Source organism: Nyctereutes procyonoides, unplaced genomic scaffold (assembly GCF_905146905.1).
Source record: "Nyctereutes procyonoides isolate TBG_1078 unplaced genomic scaffold, NYPRO_anot_genome, whole genome shotgun sequence".
In the NCBI taxonomy this organism is placed as follows: Eukaryota; Metazoa; Chordata; class Mammalia; order Carnivora; family Canidae; genus Nyctereutes; species Nyctereutes procyonoides.
This window is the reverse complement of record NW_026575126.1, coordinates 46158268-46183236: the sequence shown is the minus strand read 5'-3', so window position 1 is coordinate 46183236 and position 24969 is coordinate 46158268. Positions and strand designations below refer to the sequence as shown.

The 24969-nt window shown below is 47.7% G+C and overlaps 1 protein-coding gene across 6 annotated transcripts in view; it reads right to left on the bottom strand.

Moving 5' to 3' along the window:
• Nucleotides 1–24969, bottom strand: part of CLEC16A (C-type lectin domain containing 16A) — a 200751-nt gene that overhangs the window by 38597 nt on the left and 137185 nt on the right. For 4 of the 6 annotated variants that reach the window (XM_055341054.1, XM_055341055.1, XM_055341059.1 and 1 more), the window contains exons 19-21: nt 17733–17884; nt 15286–15490; nt 13439–13606 (exon numbers count right to left, since the gene is read on the bottom strand). In XM_055341054.1, coding sequence (XP_055197029.1) covers nt 13439–13606; nt 15286–15490; nt 17733–17884 — 525 coding nt within the window. The remainder of the gene's footprint in view (nt 1–13438; nt 13607–15285; nt 15491–17732; nt 17885–24969) is intronic. The other 2 variants (XM_055341060.1, XM_055341056.1) reach the window with 2 other exon arrangements.

Genomic DNA, 24969 nt, shown 5'->3' with positions numbered 1-24969 from the left:
GAGGTGGAGTGAAGAGGTCAGAGAGGGGACAACGAGCAGGCCATGCCTCCACCACATGCAGGCATTGTTTTAGGAGGCCAGGACGCTGCTCTGGGCTGTTGGATGCTTTTCTTGGGCATCAGGCTGGAAATCTGTTTTTGTTTTGTTTTTAAAAAGCATTTTTTCAGAATGCCCAAGATTTTATAAAATGTCAACTATCCCAGAACATTATCCAGGATATTAAGGGTAGGGGTGGGAGGCTCATTCCATCAACATGGACTCTTCCCGCCACTGGACTGACCCCATGAGGACCTGTTCCATCCGGGAGGCTGGCGTGTGCATTGTACCCAGAACCTGAGGCCCAACTGTCAGCCTGTGAAGTCAACATACTCAGAAAGCCACAACAAAGGACTATTTGATCTCAGAAGCTCCAAAGAGCCCTTAAGTCAACTTAGCAAGAAAGGAAAGAACACTGAACAAGAGATAACCTTCTTCTCAGGAAACAGGTAGAAGCATTACAAAGAGCAGGAGTTTGAAACCACGCTCAACCTCTCTGGGACCCTGGGGAGGGCTCTGCATCTCAGTCTTGCTTGCCCCAGTTGCAAGAGTGGGGTTAGTGACACGACAGTTTTTACACACTTCTCTATTTTACATAAAGCAACTTGCTTATTGCCTAGCAAGCACATAGCAGGCATTCAATACATGGAACTTTCATCCTGCAGCTTTACAGAGTCTGTGAAGCTAGAAGTATACCACATACGGTATGCACCTGAATTTTTACCAAACTTGCAACTGTTTTCAGAGGAGCCATTGCAGATCATAGCTCAAACTTCGTATTTCATGCAGTTGAAGCATCTACTGCCCAAATCATGGACTGATTTCAGGGACTTGAGTTCACGACAGGCAGCAATGGAAACAAAGTCAAACAATTCATCAGCCCCGATTTGACGGGCTCTGGGATCTCTTTTTGCAATTACTCTGAGGCTTAAGGAGCAGACTGTTTAAGTGTGAAGAGATGTCACAAGACAGCCATTCCTGCCACAGTGGGATAATATTGACTTTTGGCCCTCTGGGAATCTGAGATGTTGAACAAATAATAATACTCTGTATGTGTTTCTGGAGAAAAGCACATTCATACAAAATGCCATAGCTGGACAGCCACGAATAAAGAAGGCTGTACTGAGTCATGGGATGCTGGCTACAGAGAGAAAAGAATCGAAGACAGTCCTAAGTCCAGTGGAGATGCCAGGAGGTAGGAGGAGAACCTACGGGGGGTTACATCATGCCATTATGCCCTGTCTGCAATGACAAGCCATGCGGAGGGCAGGCCAGCCCTTGGAGGCCCCACGCCCACTCCTGGGAACCTTTCCAGGCCTCACAGCTCCTGGTGGCCTCCTGGACAGAACATCCACAGGAATGAGGATTTTGCTGGCTCAGAAGTTGGGATCGTCAAAATGCCCTTGGTAGCCACATGCACACAGAAGGTCCAGAGAGAAAGGGAGACTCCTTGATGTTTTATCTTAAACTAGCCCTGGGAACCTCCCTCTTCCTCCACCCACATACTTCATTGGCCACCAAGTCCTGTTAGGGCCACAGCCCCAGATATTTCTGGACTCGCTTCATGGTTACTTACTCCAGGGAAATCCTTGCGCAACGGTGTGCAGAGCGCTCATTATTTGTTAAGGACAAGAAATTGGCCATGACCTGAATGTCCATCAATGGGGGACTGGCTAAATAAACAGTGGTTTGCCCACATGACAGACTGCTCAGCAGCAATAAAAATGAAAGTGGAGACTCATGTAAACTAATAGAAAAAAAAATCCAAGACGTAAGAGTGAAAACAACGTTCGCTTGTGTGAAAAAATACAAAGGCCACGCAACAAGGTAGTACAAGCATAGTAGGTACATACACAGAGAAAGGTATGGAAGGGGGTGCACCGAGGTGAGAAGGGAGTAGCTCTGTGGAGAGACCCCTTCTCACCCCTACTGCGCAGGTGTGGCACGCCAATGGGCGGGCAGAGAGGGCCTTCTGTCTCTGCCGCCCGTGCCCTTCCGGATTCCAGTGAGGAAAAGCCCAAGTCCCCTGACTCCTCATTCCTTGGCCTTAGCACCTCCAAGGGCTTCCTATAGCTCCCAGGGTACAGTTTAACTCCTCAGCAGGCTGCAAGCCCCCAGCCACTGGGACCCCAACCAGCATTGTGGCCTGTCTCCCTGCCACTGCCCTACCCAGGCCATGCCACCAAGTGTCGCCTGCTTCCTCAGGCCTTTTGCATGTGTTGTTCTGGCCATGCCCACCTCTTTGCTCTGCACAACCTGTTCGTGTGTCCCTTTCCCCTATCCAGTCCCATGTGCTTGGCATGCCATTATTTGACTCGTAAAGAAACCTCAGGAAACACTTGCTACACGTGCCCTTCCTTTCCTGACCCTCTTGGGGGTATTTGTCATAGAACTTCCTTGGAACTTTTAAGGTTTCTCTGAAAAAAATACCAGTTCTTTCATCTCCTGTCTTCTTCAGTTTTTCTCCCTGGCCCTTAGGAGCTGCCTTGCTTCGAAGAGGCCACAAAGGAATGGCTTAAAGGAAAGAAATGTGTGGAGGACCCAATGACTGATGCCTCTCTGGGAACACGCAGCACCACTATTGTGTCCCATGCCTGGCTTCTGCTCTGGTTCTGGCCACTCCTAGGGGGGTCTTCATGAATTAACAACTCCTCCTTCTAGCTGTCTGCACACTCAGCAGTGCCACTTAGTTGGCATCTCATTCTCTGGGATCCCGAGGCAGGCACTAGGGATGGGTTCCTGGGAAGTGGTAAAGGGCTTCTCAAACCCAGTTCTAGGGGGGGACCCCTGGTGTTCCTTGAGCTATTTCGGAGATATTTTAAGGGAAAAAAAATCAAATCAGGGTGGTCTTTTTCCAATTCACAGATAAAATGAAAGGTTAGGGTCTTCTCTGTTTCTGGGTTTTATCCCACGAATGAGCCTTTGATCCTTGCCATTCGCTATCACTTGTCTGTTAATGAGAGGCTGTCGGTGGTAGGATGGATGACTCAGCAGCAAAAAATAAACATCTATAGGAAAAGGCTCATAAAGTTTATTCAAATAGTTTTATGGATTCTTCCTTTGGTTGCAGACACTTGTATCCACAGAATACAGTCATGTTCTCTAACTGATTTCCATGCTCCTGGCTCACACTATGGGATGGAGCACAATAGCTCATAGGGTTCCCAGAGCACACCTGACTCCCAGGTGTTTTGCCACTGAATAATCTTCAGCACTGAAGTCATGGGTGTGGGGAGTAGGCCAGGTGCTCCCCTTGACTGGGCTGAGGTTCCCTGGTCCACAGACTGAGGAGTGGCACCAGCCTCCCAGGGCTGTCGCAGGGTTCTGTGGGCGCGGCCCAGCCCAGGCAGACAGGAAGCACGGATGGTAGTTGGTATCTCAGGGAGCGGGCCTGTGCTGGGCTGGGGCCATAGGGCAGATTTCTGCTCTTCTCTGGCTCTGGCTCTGCCTGTAGGAGCTACGGGGCCTCAGGTACGTTCCAGAACCAAAGTCTTCATGGCCCTCTGGCAGGAGGCAAAACCTACCCAGGTGTTTTATCAGCACCCGATGCAAAGTCTTTCTAAATGAGCAAATCTGTACAACGGTGGTGTGTCTTTGTTATTTACAGCAGAAGGTGCTGCTGGATGATTAACTTTGTGCAAACTGATTTAACACGTAGAAAGGGAACCTATTATTTAGGGTCCCGAGGGTCAGCCCTGACTAATCACAGTGACAATAAAAAATACCAAGAGCCTAACCTTCGCTGTACACTGCACACACATGAGGTGTCCTGCTAGGCACTTATGTGGATTAACTCCCATCATGCTCAAGACAGCCTAATGAGGTGGGTGACATTTTCATCCCTGCTATTTTTTCTTTTTAATTGTGGTAAAATACCCATAACATAAAAGTTGCCATCTTAACTATTTTTTTTTTTTTTAGTGTATAGTTTAGTAGTGTTCAGCACATTCCCAGTTCCTCTGTGGATAAACAGGCACAGGGCGTAAGCCAAGTGGCCCAAGGCCACATAATGAGTAGAAGGTAGAGCCACGTCTTGAATTCTGATGCTCTAGCGCTGTGTGACGCCACCTCCCTCTGCTGACTCTCACCTGAGCAAACACCATTACTGAGAAAAGATTCCCATAAGGGACGAACAGAAAGCATGATGGGAAAGGACACTAGATTTGTTTCATGGACAACTCAGGGTGGAGATATTTAGTGCATCCTATCTTTCCTTGTTGCTCTTCCATTTTTTCCAACTGCCCCGTCATCAATGTGCTCAACTTGTACTAGGAAGGCTGACAGTACCAAGGGGCAGAAGGAGCTGCATTCTACGGGGCGGGCACAGGCATGTGCCGGGGTGCACACACGGGCACGCAGCCATGCCACTTGCTCTAACACACGCCCGCGCATTCCGTGCTGCCCGCAAGGCTGCCCCTTGGGGGCCTGCCTTAGCCTAAAGAACATTCCAAAGTGCAGTCAAGGTCAAAGGGCAGAGTGAAGCTGGGGTCTGGTCCCTTCCCACAACCTCCAGCATAGGCTCTCCACTCTCTTCTCCATATGCAGCTCACGTTGCCAACGTTCCCTGCTGACATGCTGTGATCACCAGAAGGCTCCTGGGTACACAGTACCCAGTGTGCCCAGTATACACACATTACCCGTAGTGAGGTGGGTAATGACCTGGAAAGGTGAAGCAACACTTAATTCTGTGGAACTCTCTCCTCCTCTCTGTCTCCACCACCTAGGAAGGCTCATCTGGGACCTGGAGGCTACCTCTGCCGGCTGTCTGTTCTGTTTTGCAAGAGTGCTCCTCAGACACCAAATGCCTGTGTGTCAACTGGGAGACAGTCCAAACCTGGGGGCATGTTCCAGGTGAGGGAACCTTGCAGGCCCTGATTCGGGAACGTGACTTCTTGTGGGCTGTGTGCTCCCAGCTGGACAGTGTGCCCACAATCCCTCTTCACAGCCACCCTGGGGGCTCCACGAGGGGGCATGGAAAGCAGGCATCCCTGGGACTCAGCACAGGGATGATTTTTGAGTGGAAGCTGATCCCCACACCCCCGATCCAACCACTCAAAGGCTGTTCTCTTAGACACAATTGCCAGAAAGCTTTGAAGAGTGTTCAAATGCTGCTGCTTTTGCACAGGCAAGATTTTTTTAAGTCTCATTTCTGCTTTTTGGTCTTAATGGATCAGGAACAAATCTATACAAGGATGGGCTTTTACATGACTGTGAACTCTATTCAGTCTGGAAGTGGGGGTTCCAGGGGGAAAAGAGTGACTTTCCATATGGCTGCTGTGTAGGCTTATTCCTCATCTGGGGGGTGGCGGATGGGGGACTCTGGTGGCTGACAGTGTGAAGAGCAGTATACAGATGACAGGAACGGGGAATGCTCTGTCTATGCCAGGGCCACCTGACAGCCCGCTCTCTAATGAGGGTCTGTCTCACCAACCTCTGACAATCAAAGACAAGTGGCAGAGCCATCGGGGTTCAGCCGCCACCAATGCCAGCCTTGAGATGAGGGGCATTTAGAGGCAGGTGGTGGAGCTATGGCTCTCGGCCTGCCCTGTGTGAGCTCTGCAGCCTTGGCCCAAGCCTTGGTTTCCCGTATGTAGAAAAAGACAAGCGGTACCAGCTCACAGCATTGTCCAGAGCATAGAATCAATGCATACAAACTGCTTGGCACAGTTCATTCTTCCGGTCAGCTTTATCCCATTGCTCCTGGAAATGTGATGTTTTCTGTCTGAAACACACCCACTTCTGGAGCCAACAACGTGGTTTTGCCAGATACTAGTGGGGCATCAGGTGGCTGTGGGGAGGTCACCTTTATTTCTAAAATTGGAAAAGGAGAATTCACTTCAGATGTATCAAAATGGAGTGAAGAACTAATAGGTGCAGTGGCGGTGGCGGTGGCAGTGGCTCAGGGTCTGATGCAGGCCGACCTGAGTTCATGGCCTCACTAGAGGAAGGGCAGGGGCACTTGGTGTAACCTTGGGCAGCCAGTTTCCTTACATGCACAAAAGGAAAATGGAAAACCTCCCTTCTGAGTGTTGTTGGATCAGACGAGAAAATTGCATAAAGTGCTTAGCAGTTCAATACATCTTGCCTTTAAAAAAAAAGGTCTTGGGGGGATCCCTGGGTGGCGCAGCGGTTTGGCGCCTGCCTTTGGCCCAGGGCGTGATCCTGGAGACCCGGGATCGAATCCCACGTCAGGCTCCCGGTGCGTGGAGCCTGCTTCTCCCTCTGCCTATGTCTCTGCCTCTCTCTCTCTCTCTGTGACTATCATAAATAAATTAAAAAAAAAAAGGTCTTGGGGTCAGAATCAAGTTTCTCTAACTCAACTGACCCAGTGGTTAGTCTCTGGCCAGGGAACTCAGGGGTGGGAGGCGGGGCGGCACTGAGGAGACCAGAGGAAGGTGGCAGGGAGGTTCTCCTTCCTGTGTGACTCCAGAAAGGGCATTTTTTTTTGCCTTGGGGAGCTGGAAGGAGAGAACTGACTCCAGCATTATAATCGGAAACAAGAAAAATAATGGGCCTAAAAAATTAGTTTCTGGGAAACACTGTCACGAGATGACATTAGCACCTAGTACATTATCCCAGGAGAGAAGTCAGGATTGAAGTCTATGAATTAAACATTGATTTTCTTTTTTCTTTTTTTTGGCTGTCAGTTCCGAGGCTTCGTGGTCAGCTCAGCTGGCTCTGAGCACACTGTAATCTTTGCATTCTTCCTCAGTTACTCAGCTGCCAACAGTTGGCTCTGGAACTGGTTGCCTTTCCACAGAACTATTAAGTGTTCTGGGTCAGTGACTGATAGGGCCGGTTTGTTTGCCTTTGATAAAGATAACACTTGTGGAAAGCACAGTGCTCCCCCTGTGCTCAGGGATTTCAATGTTTGCTCAGAGACAGATGGTGCCCTGGACCCAGCAGGACCTGAAGTTGGGACAAGAAGATTGTAAAGTAGAGCTTGGCCCTGGCAGGTGAAGTCTGACTCTCCAGGTGGCATCCTGAGCCACCACCAACAGGTGCCAGACTGAGGTTCGAGCAAGGCAGCAACACCCTGCCGCAGGAGTTGACAGGCTGCTGGGAAGATGAGACACTGAACAATCCATCAGGCCCTGCCTCCGTGCAGCGATCAATGTCCCTACCCGGGTTTGACAGTCACTGAGCACCTGCTCACTCAGTATCAGCAGCTGAAGGCGAGCCAGACAGGGACCCCAGGGCCTTCCACGCAAGAGCAGGGCAAGTGACCAGACAGGAAAACCAATGGACCAACTTCAGCCAATGGCAAGGGCTCTAAAGATCGTGGGAAAACCATTCCATTCTGATGTAGCTATTCCAAAGAACTGGGAACAGGTGTTCAGATAAAAACTTCCACAAGCACACTCACACAGTGTTGTCTGTACTTGCCAAGAGGTGCAAACCAGCCGCGTGGCCGTCAGTGGGTGAAAAAAATGGATGAGTGGAACGTGTTCTATCCACACAGTGGCTAGCTCTGACACATGCTACAATGTGGACAAACCTCAAAAACATGACGCTAAGCGAAAGAAGCCAAACACAAAAGGCTATGCAATGGATGATGTATATGAAATGTCCAGAAAAGGTTAAGTCCATAGACAGAAAGCACAGCAGTGGTTGCCAGGGGCTGAGGGAGGGTGAATGGTGAGCGACTGCTCAATGGGAATGGCCTTTAAAAAAAAGGTCTTGGGGGGATCCCTGGGTGGCTCAGCGGTTTGGCGCCTGCCTTTGGTCCAGGGCACGATCCTAGAGTCCTGGGATCGAGTCCCACGTCAGGTTCCCAGCATGGAGCCTGCTTCTCCCTCTGCCTGTGTCTCTGCCTTTCTCTCTCTGTGTGTCTATCATGAATAAATGAATAAAATCTTAAAAAAAAAAAAAGGGAATTGCCTTTTATTGGCGGGGGGGGGAAGGGTGGTGAAAATATTTTGGAACTAGAAGAGGCGGTGGTAGCACAAGACTGCAAATGTACTAAATGCCACTGAACCATATCCTTTCTTTTTTTTTTTTTTTTGAACCATATCCTTTCAAAAGGTTTTATGTTATGTGAATTTCCCTCATGTAAACAAATAAAAGCCACCTGCCACACAAAGAGGGCCTGGGGGTGGGTCAGTGTCCCCAGCAGAGGGCACCCCCTCCCCAGGAGGTATCTGAGTGGAATCCTAATGCTGAGAAGGAACCAGCCACACAGAAGGCTCCAGGAAGAAGTTTGGATTAGAATGGGGAGGGGCAGGGAAAGACCTGAGCAACAGGGACTGTGGTGTTGTGCCCCTCTCCATGTCACCATGACCAGCATGCCAGGTGAACATCTGTGAACAGCCTCTGGGCCAGAAGGAACCTAGCATGGGGGATGAGGCTGCCCTGGGAGGTAAGGCCAGAGCCCTGGCCCTGTGACTGGAGACCGCTGCCCATGCCCTCCCATGGGGACTTCTGGGAACAGCTTCTGCTTGGGGGTGGGCTGGTCCACTTGGTGTTTGTGGAGAGATGCCTCTGCTGTCTAGTTCTGGACATCCTGCCTCCGTTGGCAGATTCCAGCAATCAGCTGTCACCGTGGGTTGGTGACACATGTCCTCGAGGGTACTAACTATGGAAGGCTGTACCCCAAAGGCAGACGCTAGATCTGGCCGTGCCTGTGCACCTGGACACACTGTTTCTTGGTGACCCTCCTGGCGCTAGCCAGTCACACACACAAGCCTCTACCATCGGGGAGCAGAACGTTCTGCAGGGGCGAGAGCCATGAACATAAAATTGGCTAACAAACAGAACTTGTGATTCCTCTCCAAGCCCAGTGGAAGAAGAAAAATATACCAAAGTGGCTAGTCACTTAAGAGCCCTTGATTTATATTCTACTTTAGTATCTCTTGCAAGAAAATGGAAGATACCTTTTCTTCAAATATAATCATTTCCAGCTTGAAAAGGGGGGAAACAAACTGCTCTGTAACAGCCACCTGGGCCCGCAAATGAAATCGGAAGGTATGTCCTAACAGAGCCAGCTTCTTTAGCAGTTTCCCCAAGGCAGGCAAGCAGAACTGTTTTCTCACTATTAATTAGCCCCCAGGGAGGAGTGAGGATCCTACGCAGCCTGGGGTTTTTGCAGCCGTATGGCCTATGGTGAGGGACACAGAGCAAGATTATTCCCAAAGTGGGGAGGGATGGCAAGGTGGCACTTGTGGGCTGCCAAGCATCAGAGGCCAACCGAGGCCATGCTTCTGATGGACCCCCTGTGGCCCCACGCTTTGGCTTGTGAAAATTTCCAAGGTGAGGGTGAGGAAATTCAGTTGAGTGCAACCAAGCGAAATCTATCACGTGGGTGCACTTGCCCACCCCGGATGTACATCTTGTTCACTCTGGTGACAGAAATGAAGCAGAAGAATGCTTAAGATCTTCTGGGGTCTCCGTTCCCTGGTGTTTCTTCCCTAGCCCAAGTGCCGCAGACTAAACAGCCCACGGGCTGGGACCCCAGAGAGAACTTTATCTTCCTAGTGTTCACTCAGGCGGAAGGCTTTAGTGGGAGCTGCTCTAAGGCTGTGCAGAGCACAAGTGTGGGCTCATTCTCCATCTAATAAATACTGAAGGAAGGTACCATGCTAGGCACTGAGATACAGCAATGAGCAGGACAGATCATGTCCCCATGGAAGTGACGTTCTTCGTGTGGAAGAAAGGCCACAGCCACATACCCAAATATGTCATCCAGGTAAGGAATTGCAGGGAAAATAAATCAAGCTAATGGGGTAGAGGAACGAGAAGTGAATCAGGAAAGACTTCTTAGAGGAGGCAGCCTGTGGCCTGAGGCCTGTGCCGTAAGAGGAGGCAGCCACACACAGATCCGAGGCAGATTATTCAATAAGGGGGCCCTAAAGCAGGAGAAGGCCCAGTAACTTGGAGGAATGGTTCTCAAAGTGTGGCCTGCGGAACCCTGAGAGGATCCCAGGGTCAGAACTACTCATGTAAAAAATTAGTAAGATAGCATTTTCCTTTTACGTTCACTCTCCCAGGAGTATATGAAGGAGATTTTTAGGGGCCACACAATGTATGCTATGACAATGGATTGAAAGCAGAAGCAGATGCAGGAGCCCAGCTGCCTTCTATTAAGCCAGATATTACAGAGATTTGCAAAAATATAAAACATGAAGTTTGGTTGTTTTTTTTTTGTTTTCCTTTTTTGCTTTGGAAAACAGAGTTGTTGTTCATGAAAAAAACTATGTTATTTACATTTACATGTGGTGGTTTATTTTTATTTTAAAAATAAATATGTAAACAGCTAAAGCATTTCTCAGTTTTAATTTGTATCACCTGAAATATCAATAAATATAATCCATATAAATTCTAGCTCTTTAGGATTCTTAAAACTTTTTTTTAAGAGTATAAAGGGGGGTCCTGACACCAAAACTTTGAGAAGCATTGACTTAGCAGCAGGAGCTGGTATAGCTCGGGTAGGAGACAGAAGGAAGTGGGAGGGAGTTGTTCATCTCAGAGACCAGCTGGGGCCAATCTCACAACAACCACACTAGACCAGAGTGAGAATTCGGATTTTCTTCCAAGTGCAATGGGAAGCTGCTAGAGGGGTTGCAGGGAGGGGTATGATAGGATGTGATTTATGTTCTAGAAAGATCGCTCTGGCCAAAAAAGAAGAGGTGAGGCTGGATGCCTGAGAACAGTGAAGATGCTCCTGCATAATCTAGAGCAAGGGCTGGTGGCCAGGAAGAAAAGATGTGATGCACTCTGGAGGCGGAAAAGGCCAGTGGGGATGGGGTGGGAATGAGGAAGATCAAGGATGATTCCAGATGTTGGGTGACTGTGGGGAAGGCTACTGAGACAGCAGGTGGTAAGGAGGGGCAGGGTGGGGAGAGCTCCCCTCTCTCTGAGTCATGCTGAGGCTCAGGGATTTTATTTGCTCTTTAGGTCACAACTCCAACCCAGGCCAGTGCAAGGAAGGCAGCAAGGCCTCTCTCCCCAAGGGCCCAGACCAGTCATCTCCCCACCACACCTGAGTGGCACTTCTAAGGGCTGTCAAAAGTGAGAGACAGGCAAGGGGCAGATGGCCAGCTTTAGCAGCTACCTTTGCCCTGCCACAATCCCAAATGGCTCAACCTCAAATACCCCAACCCTGGCGCCAACAACAGGACTGTAAGCATTCCAGCATTTTAACTATGCCAGCCCCCCTGCTGGGCAGGCCCAGGCCACGGTAGACAGGATCACACCCCCAGCACTGGATGACCTCACTTCTCCCCTGGAGCCCAGGCAGGGTGGGAGAAGTTAGCAATCAGGCATTGTGAAGCCTTCTGCAAACAGAAGAAGATTATGCAGATGCTGAAGAATGTGACATTTGGCTCTATTTATTTATTTACACTTGCCTTGTTCCAAAAAAGGATGGAATAGAATATAAGGCCAGGGTTTTTGTCTTTAACCCATTCGTTCCTGATATGAAACACTAATGACCACTAAGAAATGGTTTCTTAACATAATGTTTTATGTCAATTATATCTCAATTACAAAAATCACAAAGCAGTGCTTATAGAAATGTTGTAAGTTATAACTGCGTATAGAAAAAAAAAGAACAAAAGAAAGAAAAAGGAATGATTTCTTACCAAGCCAATCTGTATTTAACCTAGACTCATGGTCATCATTTATATTTACTTAAAAACCATCTCTATAGGAGATGAAGCAACCTGGACAATTTTTAATAAAGAATCCTTCAGGGGCGCCTGGGTGGCATAGTCAGTTAGGTGGCTGGCTCTTGGTTTCAACACAGGTTATGATCTCAGGGTTGTGAGATCGAGCCCCATGTCAGGCTCTATGCTCAGCAAGGAGTCTGCTTGAAACACTCTCTCCCTCTCCCTCTGTCCCTACTTCCCCCTCAAATAAATACATCTTAAAAAAAAAAAAAAGAATGCTCTAGACCTGGAGTAGCAGAATTATCTCACATTTCATAGCTGAAAACAGGCGGTGCCAACAATTGGTCTTCTAGATTAAGGCTGGTTTTAAGGATGAAAACAGTCACAGGCAGGGAGTGGCAGCGTGAACTGGCACACTTTTCCAGAGTGCATGTTGGGACTACATATGTTGAGACAAAAAGCCTCCCGGCAGATCTACCGCTGAGAATTTATCCCACAGACACTCAAGATTTGCAGAGTTATACCAAGGCGCCTCAAGGATGTTTACTATGACATTGGAAAGCAAAACACTGGAAATGACCCAAATATCCATCAATGCAACATGTTTTAAAAGATTTTCTGGTCCAGTCACTCAGTAAAATATCATATAAGAGTTAATCATTAACTAGCATGAAGTCAATCCATATGCGTTAACATGTAACACTAAGTGAAAAAAGAAAAGGCAAGGTGCAGGATTACATATGTGGTACGATCCCATGTGTAAAAACAGACATTTTATACACAGCATAAAATGAACACTTCTGGAAGGAGAAGAAACCGTTAACAGTGATTACTTCCAGGGCAAAGTTGATGTATTTCTCCATTTATCACATCCTGTTTAGGTTTTAAAATATCACATACTCACAGTATATATATTTGTAAGATTAAGTAATGAAATCAAAGAATAGATATAGGATAAATCACGGAGTGAAGGAAACGAAGGACACTGATTTTGAACAGGTCCTTATGGCGGCACTTTAAATCAATAGCTGTTCTTATATCAATAACTGCTTTCAAAAACATTTTGCAACATATCAATTGGAGTTCAAAACCCTAAACGCTTGCAGGGGACAGCTTGGCCAACTTTTGGAAGTACTGTAACCAAGGGCGAGGTTCTGTTTTGAGGGATCCAGGTATACATGGATCACGGATTTATCTGAGGTGGATGCACCAGAAGAGGAAGGGGAGAGCCCGCTGGCCCTTCTGGGGAAGCAAAGCTGCCCTTGAACTTTCCCTTTACTTTTTTGGGAGGGGCCAAGGGAGGTGGTTCGAGATGAGCTTTGGAGAGAGGGGGAAGAGGTGCTCCCAGCTCCCGGATGGAAAACCCTGGCACAGCCCATTCTGAGCTCTCACTTCTTCAGGGGCTGGAAGAGGAACCACACATACTGACTGTCTCACTAGTCATCACACACGGAGAAGGAGACTACTCCCCCACGACCTCAATTACTAACAATCTAAGTGTTTCCAAGAAATTTCCAAGAAACTTCTTAGTCTTAATTCTGAGAAGTTCTACATCCCCGGAAAAAAATCTCTGGAAAACCAAACCCAGGCAGCAGAACACCAAAAAGAAAGCCAAGATTTATTTCTAGGGCTTGTGTTTCATCGTGGGCTATACTTTAATGAATTCTAAGAAACGGGCGCTTCTAGCTGACCAGACTCAGAGGGGAAAGGAAGCTGGCTCATGCAGGCTCAACAGAGAGCAAGCCCTGGAGCTCCCAGCCGGGGACGAGAGGCGGCGTGGGGTGGGGGCGGCTTACCTGGCACCTTGTCCACGGATGCGAACACAGAGCGTTGTACTGTGGGGTCACTGCTGCCCCGGCGGCACTGGTCGTAGAAACGGAAAGGCAGGTGCTGGGTGGAAGAGGAGGAGCCAAGTCTAAACCCCAGGACTTCGGTCGTCGGCTGGATCGGGAGGTCCAGGAGGGCTATGTTCAAACAACACCGGGGTTCATGCTCATCGCATGGGCCGGGGGTGTGGGTGACGGGGCTCTGGACGGGGTGGGCTGTAGCCCGCAGTGGCCGCGGCTCTGTCAGGCACGTCACTTGGACAGTGCCAAGCAGGCAGCTGGCAGCCTCGAACTGTGGAGACTGGCGGGAGACTGGCAGGACCCCAAAGGTCCTTCCTGCCGGAGCTCAAAACCTGACCAGTGCCTAGTGGGAGATCCAGAAATGGATGCTGGCCAGTCCCCACTTTGGATCCTTGGCTTCCGCACGCAACAGACCCTTGCCAGGGCATAGCCGCAGGTGCAATTTCAGACCACAAAGCAAATGGGGCCAGGTGTGCCGTGAAAGTTCACGTATGTGCATGCGCATGGCGAAGAGTGTGTGAGGGAGAACATATCTGCGTGTGTGAGTGGGTATTGATGAGCATGTGTTTATCTGTCACAGTCGCTGTCTTCCCTTCCATAAACAAATCTCATGATATAGCAATTTGGAGTGGCTTTTTACAATCAATTGAAGGAATACCCAAGGCATTAGCCACTTTACGGCATAATTCTCAACTTTGAAATGAAATATTTAGCCTTTGTGCCAGCGGTGAGAAATTGCTTTACATTTAAAACAACAACAACAACAAAACACCTTCTGAAAATAAATCTTAAGGGAAAGGACTGAATGATTTAAGTCACTTTGCACATTACAAAACGCTTCTGTAATGATTCCACAGGCCAAGTCTCAACTAAGTGAGAAATGAAACGACGACTGCATGGGATGCAGGCCTGGGCAAATCAACAAGGCACGCGCAGTAAATACCCGAATCTGTAATGTCCAGAACCCAAGCCCGCCAAGTGTTTATTTTTAGGTAATCCCTTTAGAAAGCGCCCCTCCTCCCCAAGTGAGCTGGAAATCCTCCCAGCAACCACACCGGCATGACCATCGGTGCTTGGACTGAAAGGCATTGGTGTCTGGAGAAAGACTATTTATAGTCTGAAGAGCTGATAGAAAGCCATTCCCCAGGGGAATGCCGTGCTGTCAGCCCTGATGAATGGAACACCTCATTTTTGTGCCTTGATTTCTAAGAAAGTGGGGTCCTCCCTGCACCGGGCAGTGTTAGGTCTCCTCACAAATCCACCACAGTGCCTATGACACATACAACAACTTCTGAGTTTAGTGCTAGGTCATCATGGCCCCTTGCCAAGCAGGGCCGCCTCTCATGACAGCTGGAGGGGGTGGGGGAAGGGATGAGCTTTACAGTCAGAAGTTCTGCGTCTGGGGTCTGCCAACCAGTTGCTTGTGTGACTCCACTGAGCCTCAGTTTACTCTTCTGAGAAATGGGCAGAACAGACCCTATTGATCTCAAGGGTTAAGAGGAATGTGCAAGCATTTTGTAAATATGAGCTAGAAGATTCCTGTGTGTAGGAGAATAGTTGTCTCACACTGATGCCTGTATATGTTCATGGCCTCTTGGTGAGGGAGGGTTCTCCTTCTCTTCCATGCAGCCCTAGAAACTTTTTAGATACCAAATACTGGGGGAATGGGAAATTCTGAGCAGATTCCCTGTCCTTTCACCAAAACCCAATGAGCTCTTAAGCCACGTGTGTCCTCTTCTAGAGGACAATGTGAGAGCCTGAGGGCTCCAAGGAAGTTGCCAGAGCCGGCCACTCACCGGCTATCCTCTGCATCTTCATACGCCTTGCCTGGATGCGGCCCTTGGCCAGGCGCTGCTTGGCGATGATGCAGCGGATGTGGTCCGAGAACACGAAGGTGGCCTGGAGGATTGGGAAGGGTTTGGAGTGGGGGCTGGACGCAGGCTTGTGGATGGTGATGTTCAGGGCGCGGCTGTCATCCTCCACACCGGTCACCTGCATGTCCTACAGGAGATGGGGCAAAAGAAAGGGTGTTCGCGGGGTTCAGGAGGAGGGTAGCAACTTGGAAGCTGTGGGATCTGTGTCTCATCAAGAAAGAGGTTGCCAAATTCAATTTTGCTTTTGCTCCAAAGGAGCAGCCTCCCAAGCCTGAGTCAAGGGTGGGCACAAATCAGACCAAGCCTCACAGAGAGGATACTCAAAGTGACCCTGTGCTGGCTGCAGGGGCTGGGATCCTACCCATGAGGACCTGAGGAAGCTAATGGATAAATGGGTACCCCAGCCTCATCAGAGGGTCATGGGGACTCAAACAGTCGGACACCAGCAGTGATGACTTCTAAGAAACTACAGATAGCAAACCAAAATGCCTATTGCCATCTGACGTGATCTTAGATATATTCACACATCTACTGACCAGCTTCCTCCTGGCTTCTCTTAAGAAGGGGGCATCCTGGCACCCATCCAGTCCCTAAAGGAAAATACTAGCCCTGGGAAAGGGACAGTGAGGACCCTTTAGCAGGCATGTGAAGAAAGCTTCATTTGAAAGATCTGCATTTGAAGAAAACTGCATTTGAAGAAAACTCACGCACAACAAGTGTGCTAAGGACAGATCTCATCTAAAACCTTGGGATAGATTCTATGTAAAGAATCTGCTTCCCACAAGAGTTTGAGGTGTCACACGATAAAGGCATGAGATAGGAGGTAGATGTGGAAGTCGGATGTGCTACAGGAGGTGGGGAAAATGCTAAAAAGACTTCCAAGGTGAGATGGTTGCTGTTTGTAGGTGTTAAATCTGGCATGGGCTCTTTGGAAAGAATATCTGCCTCAGAAGGCTGTAGTGGGGATTAAATGAGCTACTACACATTTAAAGTGGAGAACCTGGCACACAGTAACAGCCTGACAAATAAATAGTAACTACTGGAAGTAGACCAAAAGGAAAGGTTTATGGGCCTTTCATTGTCTGATGGAGGACATGTATTAATCCTTTGAGGGAGAAAAACACTCTCCTGACACTAAATTCTAAAGGAAATTGATCCTAAGTCTAGATAAATAAGAAGCAGTAAGTCACCTAATGGACAACCTCTTACATGGAAGTCTTTTTTTTTTTTTTTTTAAATGAAGGATTCTTCATACAGTCTCTCACATCACCCTCTGTAAAAGAGATTTTTTAAATGGAAAGACGTGGATGGATAAGGAAGGGGGTGGGGGAAAAGGTTGTATCTTCAAACACGTGGGTGGCTCCCTCAGAGAGTAGGATGCGGCCAGCAGGTCTCACTGTGCAGAGGTGGACGTGGGTTGGCCTGAGCCAGACCTTGCCAGCAACCAGAGGCTGCCCAGCAGGGAAACGGGCTGCCTCACAGCAGGGCTCCTCAGGCCAGGAAGAGTTGGCTGGATGCTCAGGGACTGGATGGGGGCGGGGAGGGTATGTGTGTGTGTCTGACAGGGGGTAGGAGCTGGAAAGCTGTCTTCAGTACTTCTGGTTCTTTGCTTTGTTCAGTTGATGAGCTGGCATTAGTCGCCCATCAGACAGACACACATTAAGAAAAACCCAGGTCCTGACTTGGTGTTTGGCAATTTAGAGTCCATCTCTGCTAGAAAGGGGGTGAGGACAAGGGGACTCTCATACATTGCTGGTGGCAACAATCCCTTTAGAGAAGAATCTGGCAGCAGTTATGAACACTGCAATAGCCGCCTAGGGAATCCCTTGCTCAAGAACTAAGGACAATTCTGTTCATGGCAGCACTGTGTGTAAAGTAAAAAGCTGGCCCCAGCCACAGGGCACTAGCTAACTATGCCTTGGTATGGTCACACAGCAGTTAAAAGAATACTAGTAAGTCTGCATATACTAACACGTAAGCTCCAAGACATATACTGAGTGGAAAAAAAAAAGTTTAGAATACGTTCAACGTGACACTATAACACACATACACACACACCCTCTCAAGTATGTGTACACAATGTTTATAAACAGTACATGCAGTTGTATTTATATGTGCATTTGGCAGAGCACCAGCTCCAGAAGGACCATAGTGACAATGCAGGAGAAAGTTTAAGAACTGAGGGTTTGGGTCAAAGCACACTTGACCCTTATCTGTGCAGTATTTTAACTTTTTTCAATCATAATCTCTCCATGTATTCTTTGTATCCTCAAAAATTAACCATAGAGATGATTCCTGTGTGTGTGTGTGTGTGTGTGTGTGTGTGTAAGCCAACCAAGAACAGCTTCCAGAGTCCTTGGCCATCATACCTGCAGGAGGCCTGCAAACTTGACCACTCCCCAGCCAAGCCTGGACACATCGGGTTCCACTAAACTCATCTGGTAAATGTCAACAGCCAGGAATCGCTGGACCATGCCGCCATCCTTGGTGATCACCGTGCACGCGATCAGGTCACTGTTGTCTGGGGAGAAGGAGAGGGAGAACAAAATGAGGCTCGGTCTGGCGACCCAGCCTGATGGAGACAGGCCCTCAGGCAGACTTGTGTTCTCTTGGGCAGCAGAGTTTGGCCAGAGCCCAGGCTTGGAGTCACACACACCTGGGACTGAGTCCCTCCTCTGAGTCATATGGGACAACTTTTTTTTTTTTTTAAACCTTTTTGGGCTTCATATTCCTCATCTGAAAAATGAGGGTAACGCATACCCCTCTCAAAGTGATAACTGAATAAAGTACATAAAACATTAGTACAATGTTTACTGCACATGAAGCACTCAAGCTGTAGCTAAAAAAACAAAAAACAAACAAACAAAAAACAAATGGAGAATCCCTGTAACATTTCAGTGCTTCCTTATAGACAAATGGTGGTTGACAGTTAATGACAGTGTATGCCTAAATTAAGCAAAGACAGGAAAACAAGAGTCCCCTGCTTGGTTACAGAACCACCAAGATTCCAATCTGGCATCTGGCAGCTTTGAGCCAAGCTTTGTACTAGTTGGTGTATGATCTTGGGCAAGGCACATGGCCCCTATGACCCACAGTTTTCCATCTGTATAGTGGGAATAATCTCTCTTCTCTTGAGATGTTTGGTGCTTTAAATGAGAACAGATTGGTAAAACATGTAACATAGAATCCTCCCTGTATGCCAGACCCCTTTTCTTACTTGGAAATTATGCCCACATTCGATACCTAATTTAGGACCTGTCCTTGATGGCTTTGACATCACCAGAGTAACATAGGACCATTAAATCTATGGTCTGCTCTGTATTTCCTCCAATGGAATCCTCTGTCCCATGTTTAAAAAGAAAAAAAAAAAAGAAAGAAAACCAAAACAGGGAACAACCTAAATATCGCCAAATAGGAAAAAAATTATGATTTTTCCCCTATCAAATGTAAAATTATATACCCATTTAAAAATTATGTTTGACCAAATTATGAACAGAGGTTGCCTATGGAAAGGGAAGTGAGAATTGATGGTGGAAGTGCATGTGTGGTGTGGGTATGTCAATGGGAGACCTTAAATTTTTGGATCATATACCAATGTATTCCTTGAAATTATTTTAAAATGAGAAGGTACTCAAGATGTACTTTTGGGGGATTTCTTGGGGGCTCAGCGTTTGGCACTTGCCGTCGGCCCAGGGCGTGATCCTGGAGACCCAGGATCAAGTCCCGTGTCGGGTTCCCTGCATGGAGCCTGCTTCTCCCTCTGCCTGTGTCTCTGCCTCTCTCTCTCTGTCTCTCATGAATAAATAAATAAAATCTTTAAGAAAAAAAGATGTACTTTTGAAGTATAGATTAAAAATTCAGGGCACCTGGCTTGCTCAGTCAGTGGAGCATGTGACTCTTGATCTCAGGGTTTTAAGTTTGAGCCTCATGTTGGCTGTAGGGATTACTTAAAAATAAAATCTTTTATGGGTGCTCAGTCAGTTAAACAGCTGACTTTTGATTCCGGTTCAGGTTATGATGTCAGAGTCCTGGGGTTGAGCCCTGGACCGCACTGGGCTCTGTACTCAGCAGGGAGTCTGCTTGAAGATTCTCTCCTCCTGCTCCTTCCCATTTGAGTGCACTCTTTCTCTTTCTTTAAAATAAATTTTAAAAATATTTTTAAAAAATGATGTATGAAAAACCTAAGTTAAAAAAAATCCTATTTACCAGTAACTGCAATGACCTTGGAAGAGACATTGAAATTTGCAATGAAAAAGGATAAAAACTGTATTATTCTGATTTTGCTATATTAAAAAAAAAAGTGTCCCTTACAAAGAAAATACAAGTGCAGAAAATAAAACTGAAACATTAGAAGAACTTTCTGATTAGAAGAATGGTAGGTGGGCTTTTTTTCTGAAGCAGCTTTAGAGTTATAGTTGATGCACCCATTTTTAGGTGTACAGGTGTAGGAATTTTAGCAAATTTACAGCTGTGCATTACTGCACTGGGTGTGAGACACCTGTGTCACCCCAGTGAGTTCTCTCGAGAGCGCTGTAACCAAATATTTGGCTTAAATGTATGGGGGTGGGGTGGGGGAGGAGAGGGAAGGTAACACAGAAGGTAGAAATCCTGCTCCAAACACAGGTGATGACAGACTTGGGCTCAGTAGTCCCCAAGGACACCCCCACCCCCACCCCTGCCCTTTTTACTTTTGCCTTCAGATCTACAGAGGATAGGCAAGTTTCCCTCCTCTCTCAGCACTACCTCCCCAAATACAGCTCGGTCTAACCCTCTGAAAGCTAATCTGTTTGGGGCTTTAAAGGGCTTCAGGGCCAGCAGCCCCGAGGCAAACACCAGCACTGGGCAGGATTAACTCTCCGGGTGGTACTTTCTTCTCATTCTGTGGCAGGAATCTTCCTCCCCTTCCCAACAACCCAGCCAAGTACCTTAAACGATTTCCAAAAATTATGTCATCCAGCATGTCCAATGAGTGCCCTACTGGAAGACAAGTAGCCCTCCGTATTCAGAAGTGAAGCCAGCCTACTCATTCTTACCAGCATGTTCTCTGTGGCACGCACAGTTTGTTTTCTTGACTCAGTACTTAAAGCTTTTTTCTTAATGGCAATCTTTACCTTTCTAAATAGAAAACAAAACAATAGATGCTTTTTCTTTTCCTTTTCCCCTTTCTCTCCTCTCTCCTCCCCTTCCCCTCTCTAAGCAGGCTCCTAGGATTTCTTCTCTACATTTGCAGAAGACAATGCCCCTGGGAATGTGACCAGAAAGCAAGAAAGCCCTGGGTGGGTGTCAGGTGTCCGTGTCAATGGGTTTTGTTCTGACAGTAGGGTCTGCAGGCAGGCAAGCCTCTCATAAAGCCTAGGGAGCTTAAGGGCTTGGGGGTGGGGGGGAGGGGAGGGAAGACCCACCCTCTCTGCCACTAAGAACAAAAAAGGAAGGACAAAACCCCAAAGCGGAACAACTTTCAGAAATGCAATTGAGACATCAAACCCCCATGAGAGATTTCATAAGAAAACTAAAAGGCAAGTGTCCCCAGGGAGCCAAGACCTTTGCAGTGAGGGAGCCTCTTTGGCTTTTCAGAAGCTTTCCAGCAGTTAAGGAGAAACAAAGTAGACTTCCTCCAGGGAGAACAGGGAATACTGGGGGGGGGGGGGGGGGCTCATCTGTAGGCCTCTCGGGGAACTCCTTCCTCACCTTTGGCTGCTCCCACAGTGGCTATGGGCATTTCCATCTGGAGGCCTGGGGACCGGGGCTGTGTGCTCATCTCTGGATGGCCACGGTGTCTTGGGTGGAGGATGACCCAAGGTAGGGTTGATGAACAGGCAACCAGGCCTACCCAGTCTAGTCCTATGCCTGCTGGTGCCCTGGATTTTGCTCCAAGACGGAGGAGCCATGCCAGTACTGAGGTACTAGGACAAGAGGAGAACCTTCAGGGCGGGACGGCCTCAGGAGCCTCCCTGACTGACTCCTAGGAGTAGCCTGTGGCCTATGCGCTGGCATTTCCCAGCTCCTGCTGCCCATCTCCATCGGCTGGGTCCCACCCTCACCAACTTCACATTAAAAGGGGTAGGGCCTAGGATTCCAGTTTAAAACTTTACAGAAAATTGCCAGAAGACAATTTAGGAGAACATCCATGTGACCTTAAGGGAAGGATTTCTTTAAAAGTAAGTAAGGGGCACCTGGGTGGCTCAGTGGTTGAGCATCTGCCTTCAGCTCAGGGCGTGATCCTGGGTCCTGGGATAGAGTCCCACATCAGGCTCCCCACGGGAGGCCTGCTTCTCCCTCTACCTATGTCCCTACTTCTCTCTCTTTCTCATGAATAAATATAATCTTAAAAAAAATGAAAAGAATCAACACATACAAAAAAAATATAAACACGAGACCGGTAACCTGATCACATCAAAACTGAAGCTTAACCCATATAAAACAAATGATTTTACAGACTCAGTGAAACTATTAGAAAGTATCTCTAAGAGCCAAAAGATCCTGCAATGAATGTGAATGACTCCCACAGGCCATTCACAGACAAGGGAATGGGGACAGCCAATGAACACACACAGGGGTGCTCAACTTCACAAGAAAACAGGAAAAAATTTAAACAAGATCCCACCTTCTACCTATTGACTGGGAAAAAGATGTTGATGAGGACACAGAGAAACGGACATTCTCAAACACTGCTAGTAGGAGAGTAAGTTAACACAGCTACTTTGAAGGGCAAATTAGCATTGTTTATTTAAACTGGAACTTTCACACTATATGACCTGGCATTTGGTACGTTCCCAAAAAAAACAGACATGGGGGCCAAGAGATGTGAACAAGGATGTTGACAGGATTCAGGTCTACAGGGACCCAAATCTCCCACAAGGGAAAGCCTAAAAAAACGCATATGCCCATTCAGTGCAAAACCAGTGACAAGGATGGACTTAGATCCTTGGCTATTTCAACACAGTTAAGCCTCAAGAACATACCGTGGAGCAGAAAAAGCAAGTTGCAGTAAATGACACGCACAGAACACAATTTGTGTAAAATCAAGCCTCAGAGAACTATGCTGTGTATTTTCTATGGGTTCCAGCATGTGGGCGTAAAAGAGACAGTTAAGAAAACATCTGGCAAGGCACATAATGATTGTTTTTTTGGAGGGGATGAGGTGGGAGTAAGGGTATGTGTGTGGGGGGTGGTCAAGGTCACGAGTTTATTTTTTAACTTAAAATGTTTTTAAACTTTATTTGAGAGAGAGCACGAGCAGGAGGGGAGGGGAGGGACAAGCAGACTCCTCGTTGAGTAGGGAGCCCAATGCAGGACCTGAGATGAGAACCCGAAAGCAGATGCTTAACCATCTGAGCCATCCAGGCATGATCATGAGTTTAAATGCTATGTTCTGATTTTTCAAAGGAAAAAGAGGTATGTCATCTGTGTGCTTAAAATTCAACAAAGAGAAAAGTGAATCTCCACGTTCCTACACAAATGGCCTCGAGTCCTTCTGGGGCCCAGCGGGGCTGGGAAGCAGCACCAGGCTGAGCTGTTTCCTAGCCAGCTCTGCCTAACCTGGAAGGCTGTGACAATCATCATGAACAGGGCGATGACAAGAAGCCGGGTCTCTCTAACAGCACGTCTTGGTACACAGGCGTGCACGGCCAGACATGTGTGAGCTCTGGCAGCGGGTTTGGCAGACCTGTGGGGGTCAGGTGTCTTTGGGAGCTGACTGAGAAGAGCCTCAAGGGGCTCAGGACCACGGAACACGGTGCAGGCCAAGTCTCCAACTGGGGAGCAACCACACCTTATAGGCAGAGCAGGTGGGAGGACAGATGCCTCCATCACACCTCGGGCGTGGCGTGCCTCCCAGGGGAGCCTCACTCCAAGGAGAGAGGACATGTCCCTCCTACTACCCCCCCAGCACTGCCTTTTGTTTCATTTATTTGAAAGGGAGAAGACGTGCCATTTTGTTTTATTTGAAAATATTTAGATTATCATTCTCTTTCAATGTACAACACATGCCTATGTTCCCATTTAAAAAGGTGTGGGGTGCCAGGGTCGCTTAGCCACCCAGTTAAGCATCTGCCTTCAGCTCGGGTTATGATCTCGGGGTCCTGGGATAGAGCCTTGCATCGGGCTCCCTGCTCAGCAAGGAGTCTGCTTCTCCCTCTACCTCTGCTGCTCCCCCTGCTGTATTCTCTCTCAAATAAATAAAACCTTTAAAATGAACAAATTAAAAGGTTTGACATTTTTTACAGTGGGTGATAAGTCTCCCCTGTTGTTTCCCCCTACCCCCATCCCAGTTTCTTAGCATCTATCCTGTGTATTTCCAAGTGTATGTACACTCACTCCCCCCGCCTCGTTTGTCACAAAGGGTAGCATGCCACACGCTCTGCCTTGTGCTTTTGCCACATAACCATGTACCTTAGTGCCACACAACCATGTACTTTAGTGCTACACTTACACACAGATCCCCCTCACTCTTGGTCACAGCTGCACTCTCTCCCACTGGAGGGCTGACTCTCAGTGACTGAGCAGCTCTCCAGCTGATGGCCACTCAGGCTGTTTATAAGCTTTTGCTGCATGAGACGAAGGAACTGCCTTATTTGTACGCCCATGAGAGAGTAGATCTATAGCAGCAAAGTAGGGTTTGTGCTTACTTCTTCTCTTGAAAGCACTCACATTTTGCTAAAATAAATTTACTTAAAAAAAAAAGTCATATCATTACCATGAATGAAAAACTAGATTTACTATAAATACAGTGACCACAAAAACAGATTAAAAAGATCCTTTAATTAAACTGTGGCTGAGGGGTGCCTGGGTGGTTCAGTCAGTTGAGCGAGCGTCTTTTGGCTCAGGTCATGGTCCTGGGATGGAGCCCCATGTTGGGCTCCCTACTTGGTGGGGAGTCTACATCTCCCTCTGCCTCCCCCCGCCACTTGTGCTGTCTGAAGTAAATAAAATCTTAAAAAAAAAATTTTTTTTAAAAATAAACTGTAGTGAAAGCCAATTCTTTTGATAAGAGAGAACCAAGAGTTAGAGAAGTTCTAAGGCAAACCAGAGCCAATCTGAGACCTCTCTGATGTAATCGAAGGATCAGAGGGGCACTGAAATTGGTTTTCTTATGGACCACTCTTCCCAAAGATGGCCACACTGGTATCCCCCGCCTTATGCACTCTTCTTACAGTGTGACCGTGGCCCTCTGTCCATCAAGTGCCAGGGTCCTTCCTCCTGGAAACTTGGTGGGCCTGTGTGATTGTCTGGACCAACAGACTATAGTCAATGTGATCCTATGTGATTTCCGAGGCAAGTCAGCAAATGTTCTTAGAACTGACCTACCCACCATGCTGTACGGAAGCCCAAGGAGCCATGGAGACACTTTGCAGGAACAAAGCAACACCTTTGGCCCAACTTGCCAGTCCCCAGGTGATGCTACATGGAGCAGAGATGTGCTGCTGAGCCTCATTGGGCAAATGATAGACCTGTGAGCAAAACGAATGACTCTAGATGTTCTAAGGCACTACATTTTAGGATGGATTTTACTCAGCAATTGAGAATTGCAAAAGTGATTATTGTGATTTATTGTAATTTAGTGCTGTACTCAATCATACCTGAAATGCTAAATTCTTCAAGTGCCAC